The sequence below is a fragment of the Nelumbo lutea genome, chromosome 4, assembly GCF_056320005.1.
Source record: "Nelumbo lutea isolate HS-2025 chromosome 4, American lotus-T2T, whole genome shotgun sequence".
Classification (NCBI taxonomy): domain Eukaryota; kingdom Viridiplantae; phylum Streptophyta; class Magnoliopsida; order Proteales; family Nelumbonaceae; genus Nelumbo; species Nelumbo lutea.
Window position 1 is genome coordinate 7,742,762 of NC_142687.1, and position 16,300 is coordinate 7,759,061.

Consider the following 16,300-nt stretch of genomic DNA (forward strand, 5'->3'; position numbering starts at 1 on the left):
TTTTTTTATTTAAATTTTATTTCTTTAAAGTTATTATGTCATTTTAAATATTTCGTTACATAATTATTTATCTATTTTTCATATTTTGTTATTTAAATAATTTCTATTATGTTTTTAAAATATTATTTAGTTATTAAATTAATTGAATAATCCATAAAACTATAATTTCATAAAAATATAGAATTATTAATATTATGAATATTAATAAACCCATTATAATTGTATTGTGTGTTATAATAAATATTTTAAAGTTATTAACGCAAATTCATTATAATATTTAAATAATTATTAAATATTTTAATTAAAATTTTCTTTAGATAGATATAGATGAAATACGGGGGACACGATAAATAGGAATTAGAGATTATTTAGGAGATAATAGGAAGGAGAGATAGAGATCATTTAGGAGAAAATGGTGGATAATTACTTCTCTAATAAAAAGGATAAGAAAAAAGGGAGATGATCCATGTTAGGTGGCAACTCCTAGTGCTTCTAGAGGGATTTTTGCACCCCCTCTAGAATTGTTCAATTTGGATAATGAAGCAAAGAGAGGATTGTTGACTTGGCAAGTTCTGTTTTAGTATATATATAGATTTACACGTCTCCCACAACAAACTCCGAAGTGATTTACTAGTTTCCTAATTGTTGGTTACAAACTCAAAATCTATTTGTCATTTCGACTGCTAGACGACAACAACTGGCTCTAACAACTTATCGGAGAGTTCTCAAACTCAAACAACCTTACTAGATTTGCTATATTATAGTGCATATCTACAAGTGTCTGGTCAGTGAGTCTCTCTTTCTCTCACACACATTTATCATGTAGTTTTTTTTATGTGAAAAAAGTACAATTGAATTCAGTCAATAATCTCGGTTGAGTGTAAAGGAGTTTATGGTTAAAAAAATGGGGTTTATGAATTTGGATTTTATCCTCACTGCCCTTGGGGAACATTTTCATATTTCAATGTACTTACTTCTCTAAGGGGTGAGGATCAATTCCGAATTCCACCGAGATCAACTAAAATGCCTATCATCAACAACAACCTAACCATTATATAATGGGCAGCTCTACAATGGTCTACGTCATCATGCTTTTCCTTGCTCCATTACCCCAACCCTTCATTCTCCTTGACTTTCTCTTATCTTTCCTTCCCACCACTTGTACTAAGCCAACTCAGTACCCTCTATTTTCATTTCCTAATCAGTTTAATATATTTTACCTAAAACCTCTCTATCTATATAGAAATTAGCTCAAAACTCTCTCTCTTTCTCTCTCATTGTTTTTCTTTTGGGAAGAGGGTCCGAGAGTTCAAAAGGGAAGGTTCCAAATAAGAGGGTCCGAGAGATAAAGCTCGAGGGAGAGGAGAAAATAGAGGTTAGAGAAGTCTGGGAGTTCTGGCGAGAGCGAACAAAGAGAAAGAGAGCCGAGAGAAGAAAGGGAGAAGGCTTCTTATCCCTTCAGCCTAGGTCATCGAACGTACCTCCACTCTATGTCCACTGACGTCGATATCCTGTTACCATTTAGCTTCTGCAGCATTGCTATCCAACTCAAATTTGTTACGTCTCTAGGTTTGAACCTACAACAACATCAATTTCTTCCATCGAAGGCTACAAGAGGTAAGATTCACACCTCATCTCTTTGTAGTTTCTTCCATCTATTTTTATTTTTTAATTTTCTTTTCTTGAGCTTTTCTCAAGACAAGAGTGCTTGCTTCTTCTTGCAATCGAAGGAAGAAATCCAAGGGCTCTCTCCTTCTTCCAGTTGATCAACTGAGTAAGATTGTGGAGGTCCTGATAGAAAAGGGGTAGGAATGTAGTCTCACCCTTTTACTTAGGCCCCTGTACCTAAAAGGAGATTAAATGGGGAGGAAGAGATGCCCAGTTACAGAAGTTACCTTCCATTGTAGGTGGGATACAAATTTCTTCTTCTATGGCCTTCTTCTCATATATGATTTTAGGGAATGGAAATAAAATCTGCACCGATCAAAGAGAGAAATGCCTAATCCCTTCCCTCTCTCTCTCTCTCTCTCTCAACTTACCTACATCTACAGTGACAAGGCCTGGAGTCCCTTTTTTTGGTTTAATTGCAATTATTTGGGAGGCCCATCACTCCCTACTCTGTGATTTTGGTGGGTGGCGACTCTAAACAATCAGCTAGGAAGTGAATTGATATTTTTTTCCGATGTTCACAACTATTTTTGTGAATAATTAAAAAATACCATAAAATATTACTATTCTTAGTAATTACTATTACTATTAGTAACTATAACTTAAAATTGGCACGACAAATGTCCTACTCCAGCACAACATGTCTATTCTATACATGCACTCGAAGCCTATACAAAGGTCAGGTTAGCATTCAATTCATACTTTATGATTCACTGAATTCTCACCTACTCCCTTCAGATAGTTACAAGCCCGGGATATCATCCTAGGCCCTCTGACCACATCTTCCTCCTTGCAGGTGAACTCCAAGCTGCTCCAGGGACCTCGCCAATTTTGACCTGCATCAGGTGTCATATAATTTTCTTTATCAATCGTCCAAATGCCTAAATCTCTTAGAAGTCCATAGAGGAAAGCAATTTGTCAAAAACCATTTTGTTGATTTTGTTCAATCTTGATTCTTGAGAAAGAAGATGATGAAAAGTATTAAAGGATAATTTTGACATTTTCAAAAGTATTAATTCATAGATATCATCATGTGATAAAGGCAATTGACAGACTGTAATAGCATGAAGTAAACTGAAACATTTTGAAAGTTTAAATACTAGATTTGCACGTTTTGAATTTTGGATATCAAAGTGAAACTAGACCCAAAATACAAAATATTATTCTACAATTTTCCCTATCGATCTATTTTAACCACTATTTTCAAAATTGGACCAGATCGGACAGTCAAACCAGAAAAACCAGGAACCAATCACCTGACCATTTTCGTTTTTCTCCAAAAAACTTTTTCCCCCAAAACCGTTGATTTTGGTTAGCAAACTGCTGAACGGACCGATTAACCGTTCAAACGGTTTTGACCATTTTCCAATTTTTATTTTATTTTATTTTTTGTCATAATGGGCCAGTCGTTCGGGTCAAATGGTCAGACCATTCAAACTGATAACTGGACCCTAACCGATTTGGTTTTAAAAACCACAATTTTAACAAACACCTGGCTAAGGTTTTAACCATCAAGAAGAGGGGGCTGAAACGTGTGCATTACTTTCACTAGTTGTGATTAGACCTGTTCATGGGCTGGGTCGGGCTCGTGTCGGGCTTTTGCTCTTTATTAACATAAACTTTTCAGGCCCGAGACCGAGCCCGGCCCGACCAACGGGCCTAAAACTTGGGCCCGAGCCCGGCCCTCAAAAAAGCTCGAAGTCCGGGCCTGAGCCCGAAGCCCGACTTGGGAGTCTGAGCGCCAGTGCCGTATGAGAGAATGGTGCCTATTGAGTTCGCCGATTCCTGGGAGTCTGAGAGTGAGAATAGAAACCCAGAAAGTGAGAAAATAGAAGATGACAACACACAATAGTGCCAGCTAGAGAGAGAGAAAGAGAGCTCACTACTCAAGAGAGAGAGAGAGAGAGAGAGAGAGAGAGAGAGAGAGAGAGAGAGAGAGAGAGAGAGAGACGATCTAGATCTGGTGGTGCTAGCCGTTGATGCGGTGGTGCTTGAGTTCGTAGAATGAAAACGGCGCGCCTGGGTTTTGGTGGCTGGAGAGAGAACTGAGAATGAGAAGAAAGAAGATGAAAACGGTGCTAGCTAGAGAGAGAGAGAGAGAGAGAGAGAGAGAGAGAGAGAGAGATCACCGCCAAAGAGAGAGATGACTAGTTCTGGACCTTCTGGTGGAGTCGACCGTCGGTGGCTGAGTTCGAAGGTGGGTTGGGTTCACTGGTTCTGAGAGTTGAGAGGGAGAAATGAGAGCCGCTTCTATGAGAGTGAGAGTGAGAGTGAGAAAGAAGAATGAAAAGAAAATTTTTAAGTATTTAGGGTTAGGATTAGGTAGTTTAGGAAAAGTTGAGTCGGGCTTTTCTAACAAATCCCGAATCAGCCCATAAAATAGTCGGGCTTGGGCTTTTAAGCCCGAGGTCAAGCCCACGGACTAAAACACATGCTCAAGCCCGTCCGGGGGCCACCCGGCCCATGAACAAGTCTAGTTGTGATCTATGTTTGAGCACGTATATTCTTTGGGTCCAGCGAATGATCGTGGTAAGATCAAACTCCATTTGACTGGTCAGCGTCCGTTAATTATTTTCCACCATGCACCATTCTTCAAAATAAACATCCTCTTCATCCACATCGGATTCTCACTCCTTAGCCTTGGCAGTAGCAATTTGAAGTTCCACCTTTGTGTATATATATAAAGTTTGGAATTTCGTGCTTAATTTATTAGGCCTTCAGCCCTCCGTATCCAGCCAAAAGAAGCCTGAATTTGATGCTCGCCCCAAGTATGTATAACGGGCAAGCAACCAATCACGAGCATGTCATCTATCCAAAAAAAGCCAATCACGAGTGAATAAGCCGGTGTTTCGCAAAAATGGCAGAGCAAAATGAGTCAAAGTTGTCTTTTATCAATTTTTTTTTTCTGTTTCTTGAAATTTTAGTTTGTCCTAATTTGTCCAAGAGCGCAAGGGTATGTGGTCGTTAGCCAGGCATGAAGCCAATTTGTTATGTCTAGGGGCGATTAGAGGCTAGCTATTCGAACTTGGCCCGTTAAGGTAAGTTCGGTTCAATTAGAATCTTGAGTTCGAGTTTGGATTCGAGTTTGATTTGAAAAAAAAAATGTTTTATAAAAATAGAAAAATAATATATAAAAATATTTTTATTTGATATTTAAAATTTAAGAATTATAATAATTATTTATTATTATATAAAAATAAAATATTATATATAATATTTTTATTATATATATTATTTTCTTTATTATTATTATTATTATTATTATATGTATGTATGTATGTACGTAGTTATTCGAGCCAGCTTGCGTGTCTCACGACCCTGAACTTTATTAGGCTCAATCTCGACTTGATTAATAAACGAGCCTGTAAATTATACTCAAGCTCAACTCACCTCAACTTATTTTCAACTAAGCCAAGCCGAGCTTTTCATGAGCTGGGCTTGAATAACTCATGAGAGCTCGACTCATGACCACCCCTAGTCCTGTCCATGGATAGCAATATAAAGAGACAAAGGAGCGGCTCCCATCCATCAGATAGAGTTGGGATCTTCCCCAACACACTCCCAACATGATATGTAATCTCCACATCTCAAGTCTGGGGTACACCAAAAGATTGAGACCCGAAATGTGCAAACAATGTTGGAAGAATATTGGAACATGATTTTTTTTTTTTTTTGAGAATATCCAAGCTCGTAACCAAGTCCAAAGACTTGTATATGTTTTCAAGACAATGAATTCCACTGTTTGTGCAAAAAAAAAAAGTACTTGAAAAGTTTGATATTCGATTTAACATTTTATATATATACCAAAAAACACTTGTAACAAATCAACTGGCATCATGTGGTAACCAATCAAGAAGGTTTTCATTAAAGTTTTCCGGCACCATGTGTTTCCAACATCATAGATTTTTCTTATATATAATTTTAAAAAATTATAACTAATAAATAAATATTTTATATTTATATATACATGTATACATTTTAAAAAATAAAAAACTTTGTTTGTTTTAATAATAAATGCAAAAAAAAAAAATCCAAAACTTTTCAGAACTTCTAGAGAACCCCCCATCGTTGAGTTTTATTGTCCAAAAACTCATATTCCATTAAGATTTCATTAGGTCACCGTTAGTGACCATTAATAAAAGTTGTTCATGTAGACATTTGAGTATTTTACATGGCCAAATTACCCCTGAATGGCCAACCAAGCTTATTAAATACTTTTATGACAAAATTACATCTAACTTGGCCCGGGCCCACACAAGTCTCACAAATATTAGAGTCAGGCTTAGGTCTAATATTTCAAGCCAGACCTAGGCCTAAAGTATTTAATAAGGTTGGTTGGCCACATCAGGGGTAATTTTGTCATAGAAATATATAATAAGGTTTATTGGTCATTTTAGGGGTAGTTTGGTCCAGTAAAATACTTAAGTGCTTACTATGGATAATTTATATTAATGGTCATTAAAATCTTAGTAGAAGGTGAGTTTAGAGCAATAAAACTTAGGGCTTATTCGTTTGTTTTGATTGTTTAACATCTGAAAGTGCAATAATTATATTAGTAGCTATATTGGTATTGGTGAATGGAATTGGATCCAATTGGCACAACCATAGGAATCACATTCAGCGAGCATTTATTAAATATTCTGACAACTATTACAAGTTGTCTTTAATCTTTTTCAAGGGTAGGTTGGGAGTATTTCAAGGGACAAGTGGCAAAAAAAATTGAAAGTGCTCATTTAATGTGATTACAACTGTGTGCCTACCTAATCCGAACTTTTGGTGAACTTTTCTTTCCTATGAACTCTGAATGCAAAGAATGTTGCTCTGAATTATGTATTCTGAAGATTGTCAAATATCCATTTTAACCCCATATATGAGAAAATTTGTTTGTTTATATAATTCAATAAAAAATAATATTAAACTTATTATAATAATTAATAATTATTAATAATAATTAATAAATAATTATAATGATAATTATTACTATTTAATAATTATCAATTATTAATTAATAATTCCTAATTACTAATTATTAAATAATACTAATTAATATAATAGTTAATAATTAATTAACAAATAATAATTAATTATAATAATTATTATAAATGAATAATTAATAATACTTATTGTAACGATAATAATAATAACTAGTATTTAATTAACAATTAATTCATTACTAATATTAATTATTATAATAATTAAAAATTAAAAAGTAATTAATATTAATTACTCATCATTCATTATTACTGATTTATAAGGCGCTTGAGTTATAAGGATAAGTGTTTTGTGTTTGGGAGGTATCATTGGAAAACACAAAAATGTAATGTTCCTCTTTAAGAGATAAGAGATAAGAGGAAAAGAACATCCATTTTTCTCTTAAAGTTGTAAGATTTTTCTAAAGTGGTAAGAATTAAGAGGAAAGGGATAGGCCAATGACAAGGGGCTCTCTGGAGTTTTTAAACAGTTATGGTAAAGTTTAGAGAAATGCAAAAAAGTTTTGAGGAATTTTAAATAATATCCTAAAATTAAATTATACATGGAGAATATGAAGGAACCATGAGTAAACTCTAAAACATAAGACGTCTCTTACTCATCATATTCGTTAATTGTTATTACTATTTTAGTAGGAGATGTACCATTAGATTGAACTTCACATTAAAATTGGGATCCTTTGATTGTGGATATATATAAGGAAATTGGTGGTTATCTATCTATGTATCTATGTATCTACCTATCTATCTATATATAAATAAAGAGGAAATAAGGGAGGTGAGGGTCCTCTCACCATAGAACTCACACGTATCTCATCCTCCTCTTCTTTGTTACACATGTGCACATTTATTTTTATATTAAATCACTTAAAACCTCATAGGTCTTTATTGTTTTTAATAAAGTCCATATTTACTCTCTAATAAATCTCTCTCTCTCTCTCTCTCTCTTCTCTTAATAGTCAATGTTTGTAACATTTCCCCTCCCCATAATCCTTATTTTCCTCTTAAATATCCCTTAATTCCTTTTGGCTCTCTCTAATAAAGTAGGGTATAAATTAGATGGATTGGGTTAGATTAAGGATCAACCTAAATATGAACTTTAGTTTGGACCCAAATTTGTCCACCAGTACATAGGATGAATCAATCTAAATAAATCATTACTCATTTCTTTGAGTTACATTTTTTTCCTCTATTTTAATCCTTTCCTTGGGTTAAAGTTTTTTCCTTTGTTTTTATTAATTTAATTTAATGTAGATTTGTTTAATGGATTGTTTCGGTTCAATAATAAAATCTAGTAAGAAGAATTAAATGTGAGTTTTTGGTTATCTTCATCAGTTCATTTTTTAAATTGTTTTTTTTTTTTAACTTAGTTATTAATCTCATGCTAAGCACATTTTTTAGCTTTATAGGACTACACAATGGGAGGTAACCCATTGCCCCAAGTAGATAAGGTATCAATTGAGCCACTATCACTTGGTTTACGTGTTTCTCATAATATATAAACTATATAAAAATAAAAGTTTTAAGCTCAATAGCTAAAAAGAAAAAAGATTCCACTATTTTACACATAAAAAAATATAAATACAACATCCCTTACATTACATGGGTCACTGTTAGTTTATATAGAAGATACACTCTGTTAAAGCATCATGAGGAAGGGGACATGGTGTATAGGACCGTCGATCCAAGAACCATTTAGGCAATCGGTTCCGTTTTACCCCAAAATTAGTCCCTGACAAAAAACCGTTGAATCAGTCAATGATTCATTGACCCGAATAGACAAATCATTGACCGTTCAACATATTTTTTTTCATTTTTAAAATTTAATTATTATTATTTTTAAATTTATTTTTATTAAGATGAATCATCTATTCCGACTGAAGAGTGAAACCATTGGCCCGAAAACCAGTGGCCATAACAATTTCGTTTCTGAGTCGTTTTTTTAAAACATTGATCAGCTTGACTCATAGACGACTATGATTATCCACTAGGAGTGGCATCGATAAGATGATGGCGTGGATGCCATCTTTACAATGAGATGGCATGTCATCTGTCTAGAAAATATTTTTTTTTCGCGAATGAGCTATTAGTAAAAGTAATAAAAGTGGCTCATCTCTTTTCGTGTTTTAGAGTCGTATTTTTTTTCTTGAAATGGGTAACCCGTACGTAGGAATACGAGCGGTACACGTGGTATACATGCTTTGAGTATGGAAAGTGGACACAAATGCTATCTTCTCGTCAGTCATCAATTTATATCAGACGGCTGTTATTTTCTACAATTTATAAATTTTCCTGTATTTTTGTTATTTGCTTACAATTTCTGTATTTTCTTTTACAATTTTTATTTTCTATTTTGTTTTTCAATTTCTATAGTTTCTATAATTTAAAATTATAATTTTTTATTTTATTTGTAATTTCTATGTTTTTATGTATTTTATATCTGAAAATATTTTATTGAACTTTTTTCTTTAACGTCAAGTTAGTGACATGGTGAATTTTAGACATTTTTGAAAAATTGTGACGAGTTTAAGAGAAATGCTGAAAACTCATGGTGAGTTTTAGACAATTTTCCAATTTTTTATGATGCTCGAACTGTTTTGAATCGATTATTCGGACAAAAGGGAGACCAATTTTGTGGGCCCGGGGGATTGACTCGGTTAATGCACTCCGATGGTGAAGTTAGCTTTGCTAATAGAAGAAAGTGAGAACTGAGAGATTCAAAGTAGAGAGCTAAGTGTATGATATTATGTGGAGTGTATCTTGTGAAGGTATGAAATCACCTCTATATAGGTGTTGGGGCTCAGCGTGGTGTATTCAACATGTTCAGAGGGAGTTCACATTTGTGCCCCACAATGTCCCATACCACATCTTCGTCGTGTATTGGGAACACCTCCCGATGATGACATCATCATTTCTGATACTATCATCAGGACATGTTCTCAATACACGGCGGGGATGTGCTATGGGACATTGTGGGGCGCCCCCTTATGGGGCCCAGTTTTGAATTCATTTGGAGGTGATAGGGCTTATCCGCCCATTGTTTACGAAGCACATCTCTTCGATGTTGTGATGATTCTTATCCAATTATGTGCAAAAGTGAGTGAAATCCTGCTAATTGTTGCTAGGTGAGTGATGTGTCACTATATGCTTCGGAGTCTCTAAGTGAGTGGGCAGATAAGGAAGGACACATCATGTAGGTCGGTACTTTGAGAATTGGTTGGCTACTTATGCTGTTAGTTGCCTAGATAGGAGATAAATCGATCATTGGAATTCTTGATCTATAACCTTGAGGTGATGGAGTTCACATTTGCGCCCCACAAATGTCCCATAAAACATCCCCACCATGTATTGGGATCATCTCCCGATGATATACTAGAAATGATGATATCATCATCAGGAGATATTTCTAATACACGATGGAGATATGCTGTGAAACGTTGTGGGGCACAGATCTGAACTCGGGGTGATGTACTCCAGACTAGTGTCAAGCAATATACTGATGTGCTGTTAACTTTTAAGGTCGGGTTCATATATAAAAGGTGGCATAAAGCCATAAACTGATTTGCCCGAACGAGATCGACCACATATAACATTGAAGTGTAATAAAATGGTTTGCACCCACCACGGGGACAGTCTGTAATTGGAGGGCCAAGTTACTTCTCATCGAAGTATCATTTGCATACTTATATTTAAGAATACAAGCACTAAAAATACATAGCATAGCGTGCTATGTTTAAAGTACTGCCATTAACTCCTAAACAAACCATGAAAAGGAAGAAAACAAAAGGCACTAAGACACACAAGGCAAATGGCATTTATGATATTTTCAAAGAAAATTTTCTTAAATTATTCTTACTGTTTAACTAATTGACAAACTGTATGCTTATTGTTTAATCATTGTCTTAAACCACCTTCTTCTATCAAAATCCGTAACATGTGGGTGACCGATAATTTTCTTTAAAATCCAATATTACCCTCTTCATCTTTATGGGAAAGATATCGGTGGGGTTTTACTGCAAATCCCACAGACTTGATGGATTGGAGATTACATTGGACTTGAAACCCTGCAACCCTTAAAATGCCATATCAAGCGAGAGAGAAGGTTGATCGGCAGATTATTTACTTCGACCAACAACTGATTGAACCTGTGTGGAGAGAGAGAAAGAGACTAGCTTGTTGGGGTGTTTTTTTCTTGGTTTTTGCATAGGAAGAAGAAAGAAAACGATGGACTTGCAGAGGAGTAAGAGAGGAGAAATAGGGTTTCGAAAGATGAGGAGAATGATTTGGTTTCTTGTGTCTTGGTTTTGGCACGACCGAATGATTGGTGGGAACCTCTCTCTGTCCTTCGTCGATGGCATGGCCGATTGTACATGAAGATGCCACTGTAGAGAATGAAAGAGGAGAGAGACAAAGAGTAGAGAGAGAAAGATTGGGGGAGTAAGTAAAAAATAAGTCATTGTCACTGCCGCTTGAAGTTGTAGCAGCGATGGCGACAACAAAAAGAAAGAGCGAAAGGGGGAGAGAGACAAGGAATAGAGAGAGACCATTGCCACTGCCGCTTGAAGTTGTAGCAGCAATGGCGGTGACGGACATAAAGTGGGAGGGAGACAAAGAGCAGGGAGAGCCCATTGCCATTGTCTCTTGAAGTTACAGCGGCGATGGTGGCAACGAACAAAAAAGTGGGAGAGAGACGGAGAGCAGAGTGAGAGACAACTACCATTTCCACTTGAAGTTGCAGTGGCAATGGCGGTCGTGGACAAAAAGAGCGAAGGGGGGAGAGAGATAGAGAGTAAAGAGCAGAGAGAGACAGACCACTGCCACTGCCGCTTGAAGTTGTAGTGGCGATGGCAATGACGGATAGAAAGCGGGTGAGAGAGAGAGACAGAGTGTGTGATAGCACATCCACATCGTTGGTGATGGCTCGATCCATTCCGACAAGTATTTTCGAACCGAAACAACCTGTGCTCCAACAAACCTTATACGTGGCCACACATGCCCTTGTCGCCATCCCACGAGCCGTGCCGGGAGCATATCTGAGAAGGCTTGTGTGTGGGTACTGTGACTGTCTTGGTCCTGGGTGGACTCCATCTATTTTGGTTACTTATCGAAATTGCAAAGTTTTGATTTGAGAAGAAAATGGAGAGTTATCCATATTTTCTTTTCAAGGTGTTTGTGATTGTTGCTTTATTACCCGATTGACATTTAGGATTGGGGGTAAATTTGATATTTTATTTTATTTAGAAAACACGAGAAATGAAGGGTAAATATGACTTTTACTTTTTCCGTCAAAAGGTGATGACTATTATCATAAATATTAAGAGTGGTTTAAGAAATTTGACCTATTTTAAGATAATATTGTCAATTAGCTAAATAGTAGGGATATTTTAAAACATTTGTCAATTCCTGATTAGTACCCTATTTTTTGTGATAAGTGTCACTTTAGCCTCTGAATTTTAAAATATGATAATTGACTATTCAAACTTTCAAAATGTGACAATCGAATATCTATCATTAATCAGCGGTGAACCTATTCTTAAGTAACACTTTAAAAGGACATAAATGCCTTTTAAATGTCATTCAATTTTCTTTCATTAATCAGCAGTGAATCTATTCAAGTAACATTTAATTTTCAATTGAAGAAAATATTATTGATAAAATATTAAAAATCCCAAATCCTTACTTTTTCAATTGAAGAAAGTTGGGGTTACTTTGAATGAACATTCTGATGACCCCTGAAGAAGCAAAAATTTGAGACTATTTATTTATTTTTATAAATATTTACATAATTAATTAACGGCTGATTAATTATTACTTAACACAGTGTAATGAATAATTCGGGTACTGATTATCGCATTTTAAAATTTAGGGATTAAAGTGGCAATAAACGTAAAGTACATGATACTAATTGACAATTTTCCCTGGAATGAATCATTTTTAACAAGATGGGCACGAAATAAGCGAAGGACCGGTTTAGGCTTTTAAGCTTTCCAGTTCCCACCGCTAGAGAGTAGAGAGACGGGGAGAAACTCGAGAGAGAGTTGGTTCTAGTCTTCTAGAAGGGTAAGTCAAGGGACCGTTACCGGTGAGCTGAAGTGAGGGCTGGACTTTTTAAGGTATGCCGGAAAACCATCTATACGTTAATGCGCCAGATTTAACGTTTTAGCTTCTCGCCGATAAGCTGATTTAGGTACGACAGTGGTTTCAGGCCGACGATAGAGACAGTTAAAACACCAAGGAAAAGGGAAAAAGGAAGGAAGGAAGGTTGAGAGACGAAAGGTTTTTTCTCCTTCCTGGTTTTCCGGTGCGGCAAGTGAAGGAGCCGTAACCGCCATGGAGGATACTGGAATCTCAAGGCATCCAGGACACTTGGATCCTCGAGCGCAAGAGTTCCGACCGAGAAATCCTTCTCTGCAGAACCAGGTTACTCTCCTTCCACCGCAAATTTACTACCCATGCCCTTCTTCCTTCCCACCTGCAGGAGTTCAAGCGATGCGTTTCTACGATGGCTACCATTCATCCCCTCTAGCGGCTTACCCCAGACCAAACAGCATAAATCCACCTCAACTGCCGCCACCGCTTCCGCCGCCTTCATCTACGGCGACAAGAGCATTGCTTCTTAGCTCTGTGCAGAAGGACGTTGATGAAACAATAGTGAGAAGAGAATTGGAGGTGTTTGGTGAGGTGAGGGCGGTTCAAATGGAGAGGTTACAGGAGGGAATCGTGACGGTTCATTTCTATGATACGAGGCATGCACAGGCAGCGATGAGGGAGATACGAGAGCAGCACATGCAGCAGCAAAGTAGGCTGAGACAATACTACAACTCATTGTTGAACCGGAATATATGGTTTGAAGGGGAGAACTCGGAGGCTCCGGTGCCCCCACCGGCGCGTGGGCTTATCGCTGGGCGCGCTGTTTGGGCGCAGTTTACGGTACCGACGCCAACTATTGGGCCCGACGGGCATAACCAAGGGACGCTAGTGGTCTTCAACTTGGATTTGGGGGTTTCGACAAACAAGCTTAAAGAAATTTTCGAGGCTTTTGGTATGAGCCGAAGACGAATAAGGCAAACATTCGTTGATTCTATGCGTGATGTAATTTTATGGGTTTATTGATTTCTTGATTTTTATTCCGAGCTAGTTGATTCTATTTTCTCCTCTCCTCTTTCCCTCATTTTTACTGTTGGAATAGACTTGCGCTTGAGGGCAATCACGCATTTAAAGAGGTTCACTCTTTAGTCTGTATAATAGTTGAACAAGAAAACATCAGTATCTGTTTCTTTCTGTGTAGTATATATGTCGGACGCTTTTGTTCAGTTGTTTCTTATGGGGTTGTGGGGGCATCCATCCATATCCTGAGTTTTTCTTCGTTATCATGCATTCATTTTTTTTTTTCTTTCATCTCTTTATTATTTGACAGCCTGTTTATCATTCGATTTTTTTGAGCCTGTATCTTTTCTCCCCTTATCTTCCGTCATTGGGGGTCTTATTTATTTATTTTTTTAAAAAAGTTATTTATTTATTAATTATTGTTTTTCATTAACAGTTTTAATTTCTGGTTGCTTTTTGTTGAATTGTTTTGTAATAAATCAGGGCCTGTGAAGGAATTGAGGGAAACGCCATCCAAGCGGCACCAGAGGTTTGTGGAGTTTTTCGATGTAAGAGATGCAGCTAGAGCTTTATCAGAAATGAACGGAAGTGAACTTCACGGCAAGAATATAGTAATTGAATTCAGTCGCCCTGGTGGCCATGGAAGAAGGTTGTTGAATGCAGCAACTTCTAGTGCGACTACCATCTCCGCCGCCGTTATCAACTCCAACAAAGCGGTTTTTGACTTTAATGGTAGAAGCAGCTATCACACAAGTAATGGGAATTACTCGCAAACACCAACACCTCCGCCGCTACGTCCTAGATTGTCTGGTTGCTCAACCTCAGATTCTTGTATAACTCATCCCTCTCGAACTCAATACCCGAATAAGAAGACGGGTATTATCGGGGGGAATGCTACCTGGAATAACGATCCAAGATCAAATTATGGAGCGGAAGCAGCTGTAGCTGTTTCCATGGGTTCGTTGGCTCTAAATTCTGTTGGAAATGGGATTGAAGGGGAGGGAGACTGCAATGGGTCGTCGAGGAGGAGCGCTAGGAAGAGCAGCAGCAACAAAAGTAGTAATAATTCTTCGACAGCAACGAAGCAGGCGAAGATTCGGCCATGGAAGGGCAGACAGAAGAACTCGGATGCTTATTTCATGATCAATGAGAACGCGATTGTTGACTCGGATTGCAGAGATACCAGAACCACTGTGATGATTAAGAACATACCCAACAAGTACAGGTGCTTTGCTCCCAAGTGCTGATCTTTCCTTCTGATTACTAATTTAATTCGATAACAATTTATTTTTGTTTGTTTTTCCATGTGGGTTATGTTTTTTCTTTTTCTTGGCTTTGGGTTTGTGATGTGGTGCAGTCAGGCATTGCTTTTGAACATGCTGGACAACCACTGCATACACTGCAACGAGCAGATTGGCGACGGCGATGATCAGCCATTATCATCCTACGATTTCGTTTATCTCCCTATTGATTTCAAGTAACTTTTTTAATCTTTGTTGTTTAACCAAATCAAATATTTAATCTTAAATTTGAATTTTTCAAGTCTGTTAACTATTTAATTTTCATTTCTGTTATAATTTTGTGTGTCCTCCTCCGTTGTCTTTGCTGGTATCAGTAACAAGTGTAATGTTGGATATGGGTTCGTGAACCTAACGTCTCCCCAGGCGACATGGAGGCTCTACAAAGCTTTCCACTTGCAGCCGTGGGAAGTCTTCAACTCGAGAAAAATCTGTGAAGTTACTTATGCTCGGTTACAGGTACAATTATATTATATAAAATGTTACTTCAATTCATTGAAAATTTCTTGTTACGGTTTAACAAACATTGATACATAACAAATGTATTTGTATTTGTTGGGCGGTGTTGTTGACCGGCGAGTTTAGGGCTTGGAGGCATTAAAAGAGCACTTCAAGAACTCAAAGTTTGCGTGCGAGACGGACGAGTACCTGCCAGTGGTGTTTTCTCCGCCTCGAGACGGGAAGAATTTGACGGAGCCAATGGCTATCGGCGGCCATTCAAACGCAGTTTCCAACAAAAAGGTGGTTCATAGCAGTAATGGGAATATTACGAGAGAAGATGACGGGATGGATGATGGAGATGGGTTAGATGGCAACGAAGGTGATAGCTCGAACAGCTTCTTCGGTAGTAATGGTGATGGTGACGGGGACGGCGATGACGACGACGGCATTATTGGTGATGGGGATTCTCGGTTTCCGGAAGAAGTGTTTAATTCCACCAAAGGCAGCAGCATGACTACTACTACCTCTACAAATGCAACAGCCACGCCGCCTAATGGGTGCTTGATGAGCACTGAGCCTCAGCTTCAGCAACCGAAGATTTTGAGTCGTGCTCAGGTCAGTTAATTTGCACATTGCTCATCCGCTCCCTCTCGTATCTCTCCTCTCCTCTTTCTCTTTCGACTTGTAATTCCAGAAAAAGATAATGTTTCACATGCAATTTACAATATCGAGGATTTGATTATGGTTTACACACTGGAACACTGGAAACATGGAAGTATCTATCATCTTCCTTCTCTC

The 16,300-nt window shown here is 37.2% G+C and overlaps 1 protein-coding gene and 1 long non-coding RNA gene across 4 annotated transcripts; both read left to right on the forward strand.

The window, feature by feature from the left end:
• Positions 1–1,293: 1,293 nt before the first annotated feature.
• LOC148853693 (uncharacterized) lies at positions 1,294–2,765 on the forward strand. Its single transcript, XR_016112185.1, has 2 exons — positions 1,294–2,346; positions 2,465–2,765. It is a non-coding gene; the product is annotated as an uncharacterized LOC148853693 (long non-coding RNA).
• A 9,853-nt stretch (positions 2,766–12,618) lies between these two features.
• LOC148853694 (protein terminal ear1 homolog) lies at positions 12,619–16,300 on the forward strand. 3 transcript variants are annotated; one of them, XM_088986345.1, is made up of 6 exons: positions 12,619–12,769; positions 12,853–13,698; positions 14,247–14,988; positions 15,121–15,240; positions 15,379–15,520; positions 15,647–16,300. In XM_088986345.1, exons 2-6 carry the CDS (start codon positions 12,987–12,989, stop codon positions 16,124–16,126), a joined length of 2,196 nt encoding a protein of 731 aa, XP_088842471.1. In that variant the 5' UTR covers positions 12,619–12,769; positions 12,853–12,986; the 3' UTR covers positions 16,127–16,300. The 3 variants fall into 3 exon arrangements, with proteins under 3 accessions (XP_088842471.1, XP_088842472.1, XP_088842470.1); XM_088986346.1 differs by having other exon boundaries at positions 12,862–13,698; XM_088986344.1 differs by having other exon boundaries at positions 12,619–13,698.

Bases quoted from the DNA above. Each gene is read 5' to 3' on its own strand.
- LOC148853694 (XM_088986344.1), top strand. From the start codon at position 12,987: ATGGAGGATACTGGAATCTCAAGGCATCCAGGACACTTGGATCCTCGA. The intron at 13,699-14,246 runs GTATGAGCCGAA...GTAATAAATCAG, and splicing joins AGAAATTTTCGAGGCTTTTG to GGCCTGTGAAGGAATTGAGG. The intron at 14,989-15,120 runs GTGCTTTGCTCC...GATGTGGTGCAG, and splicing joins AACATACCCAACAAGTACAG to TCAGGCATTGCTTTTGAACA.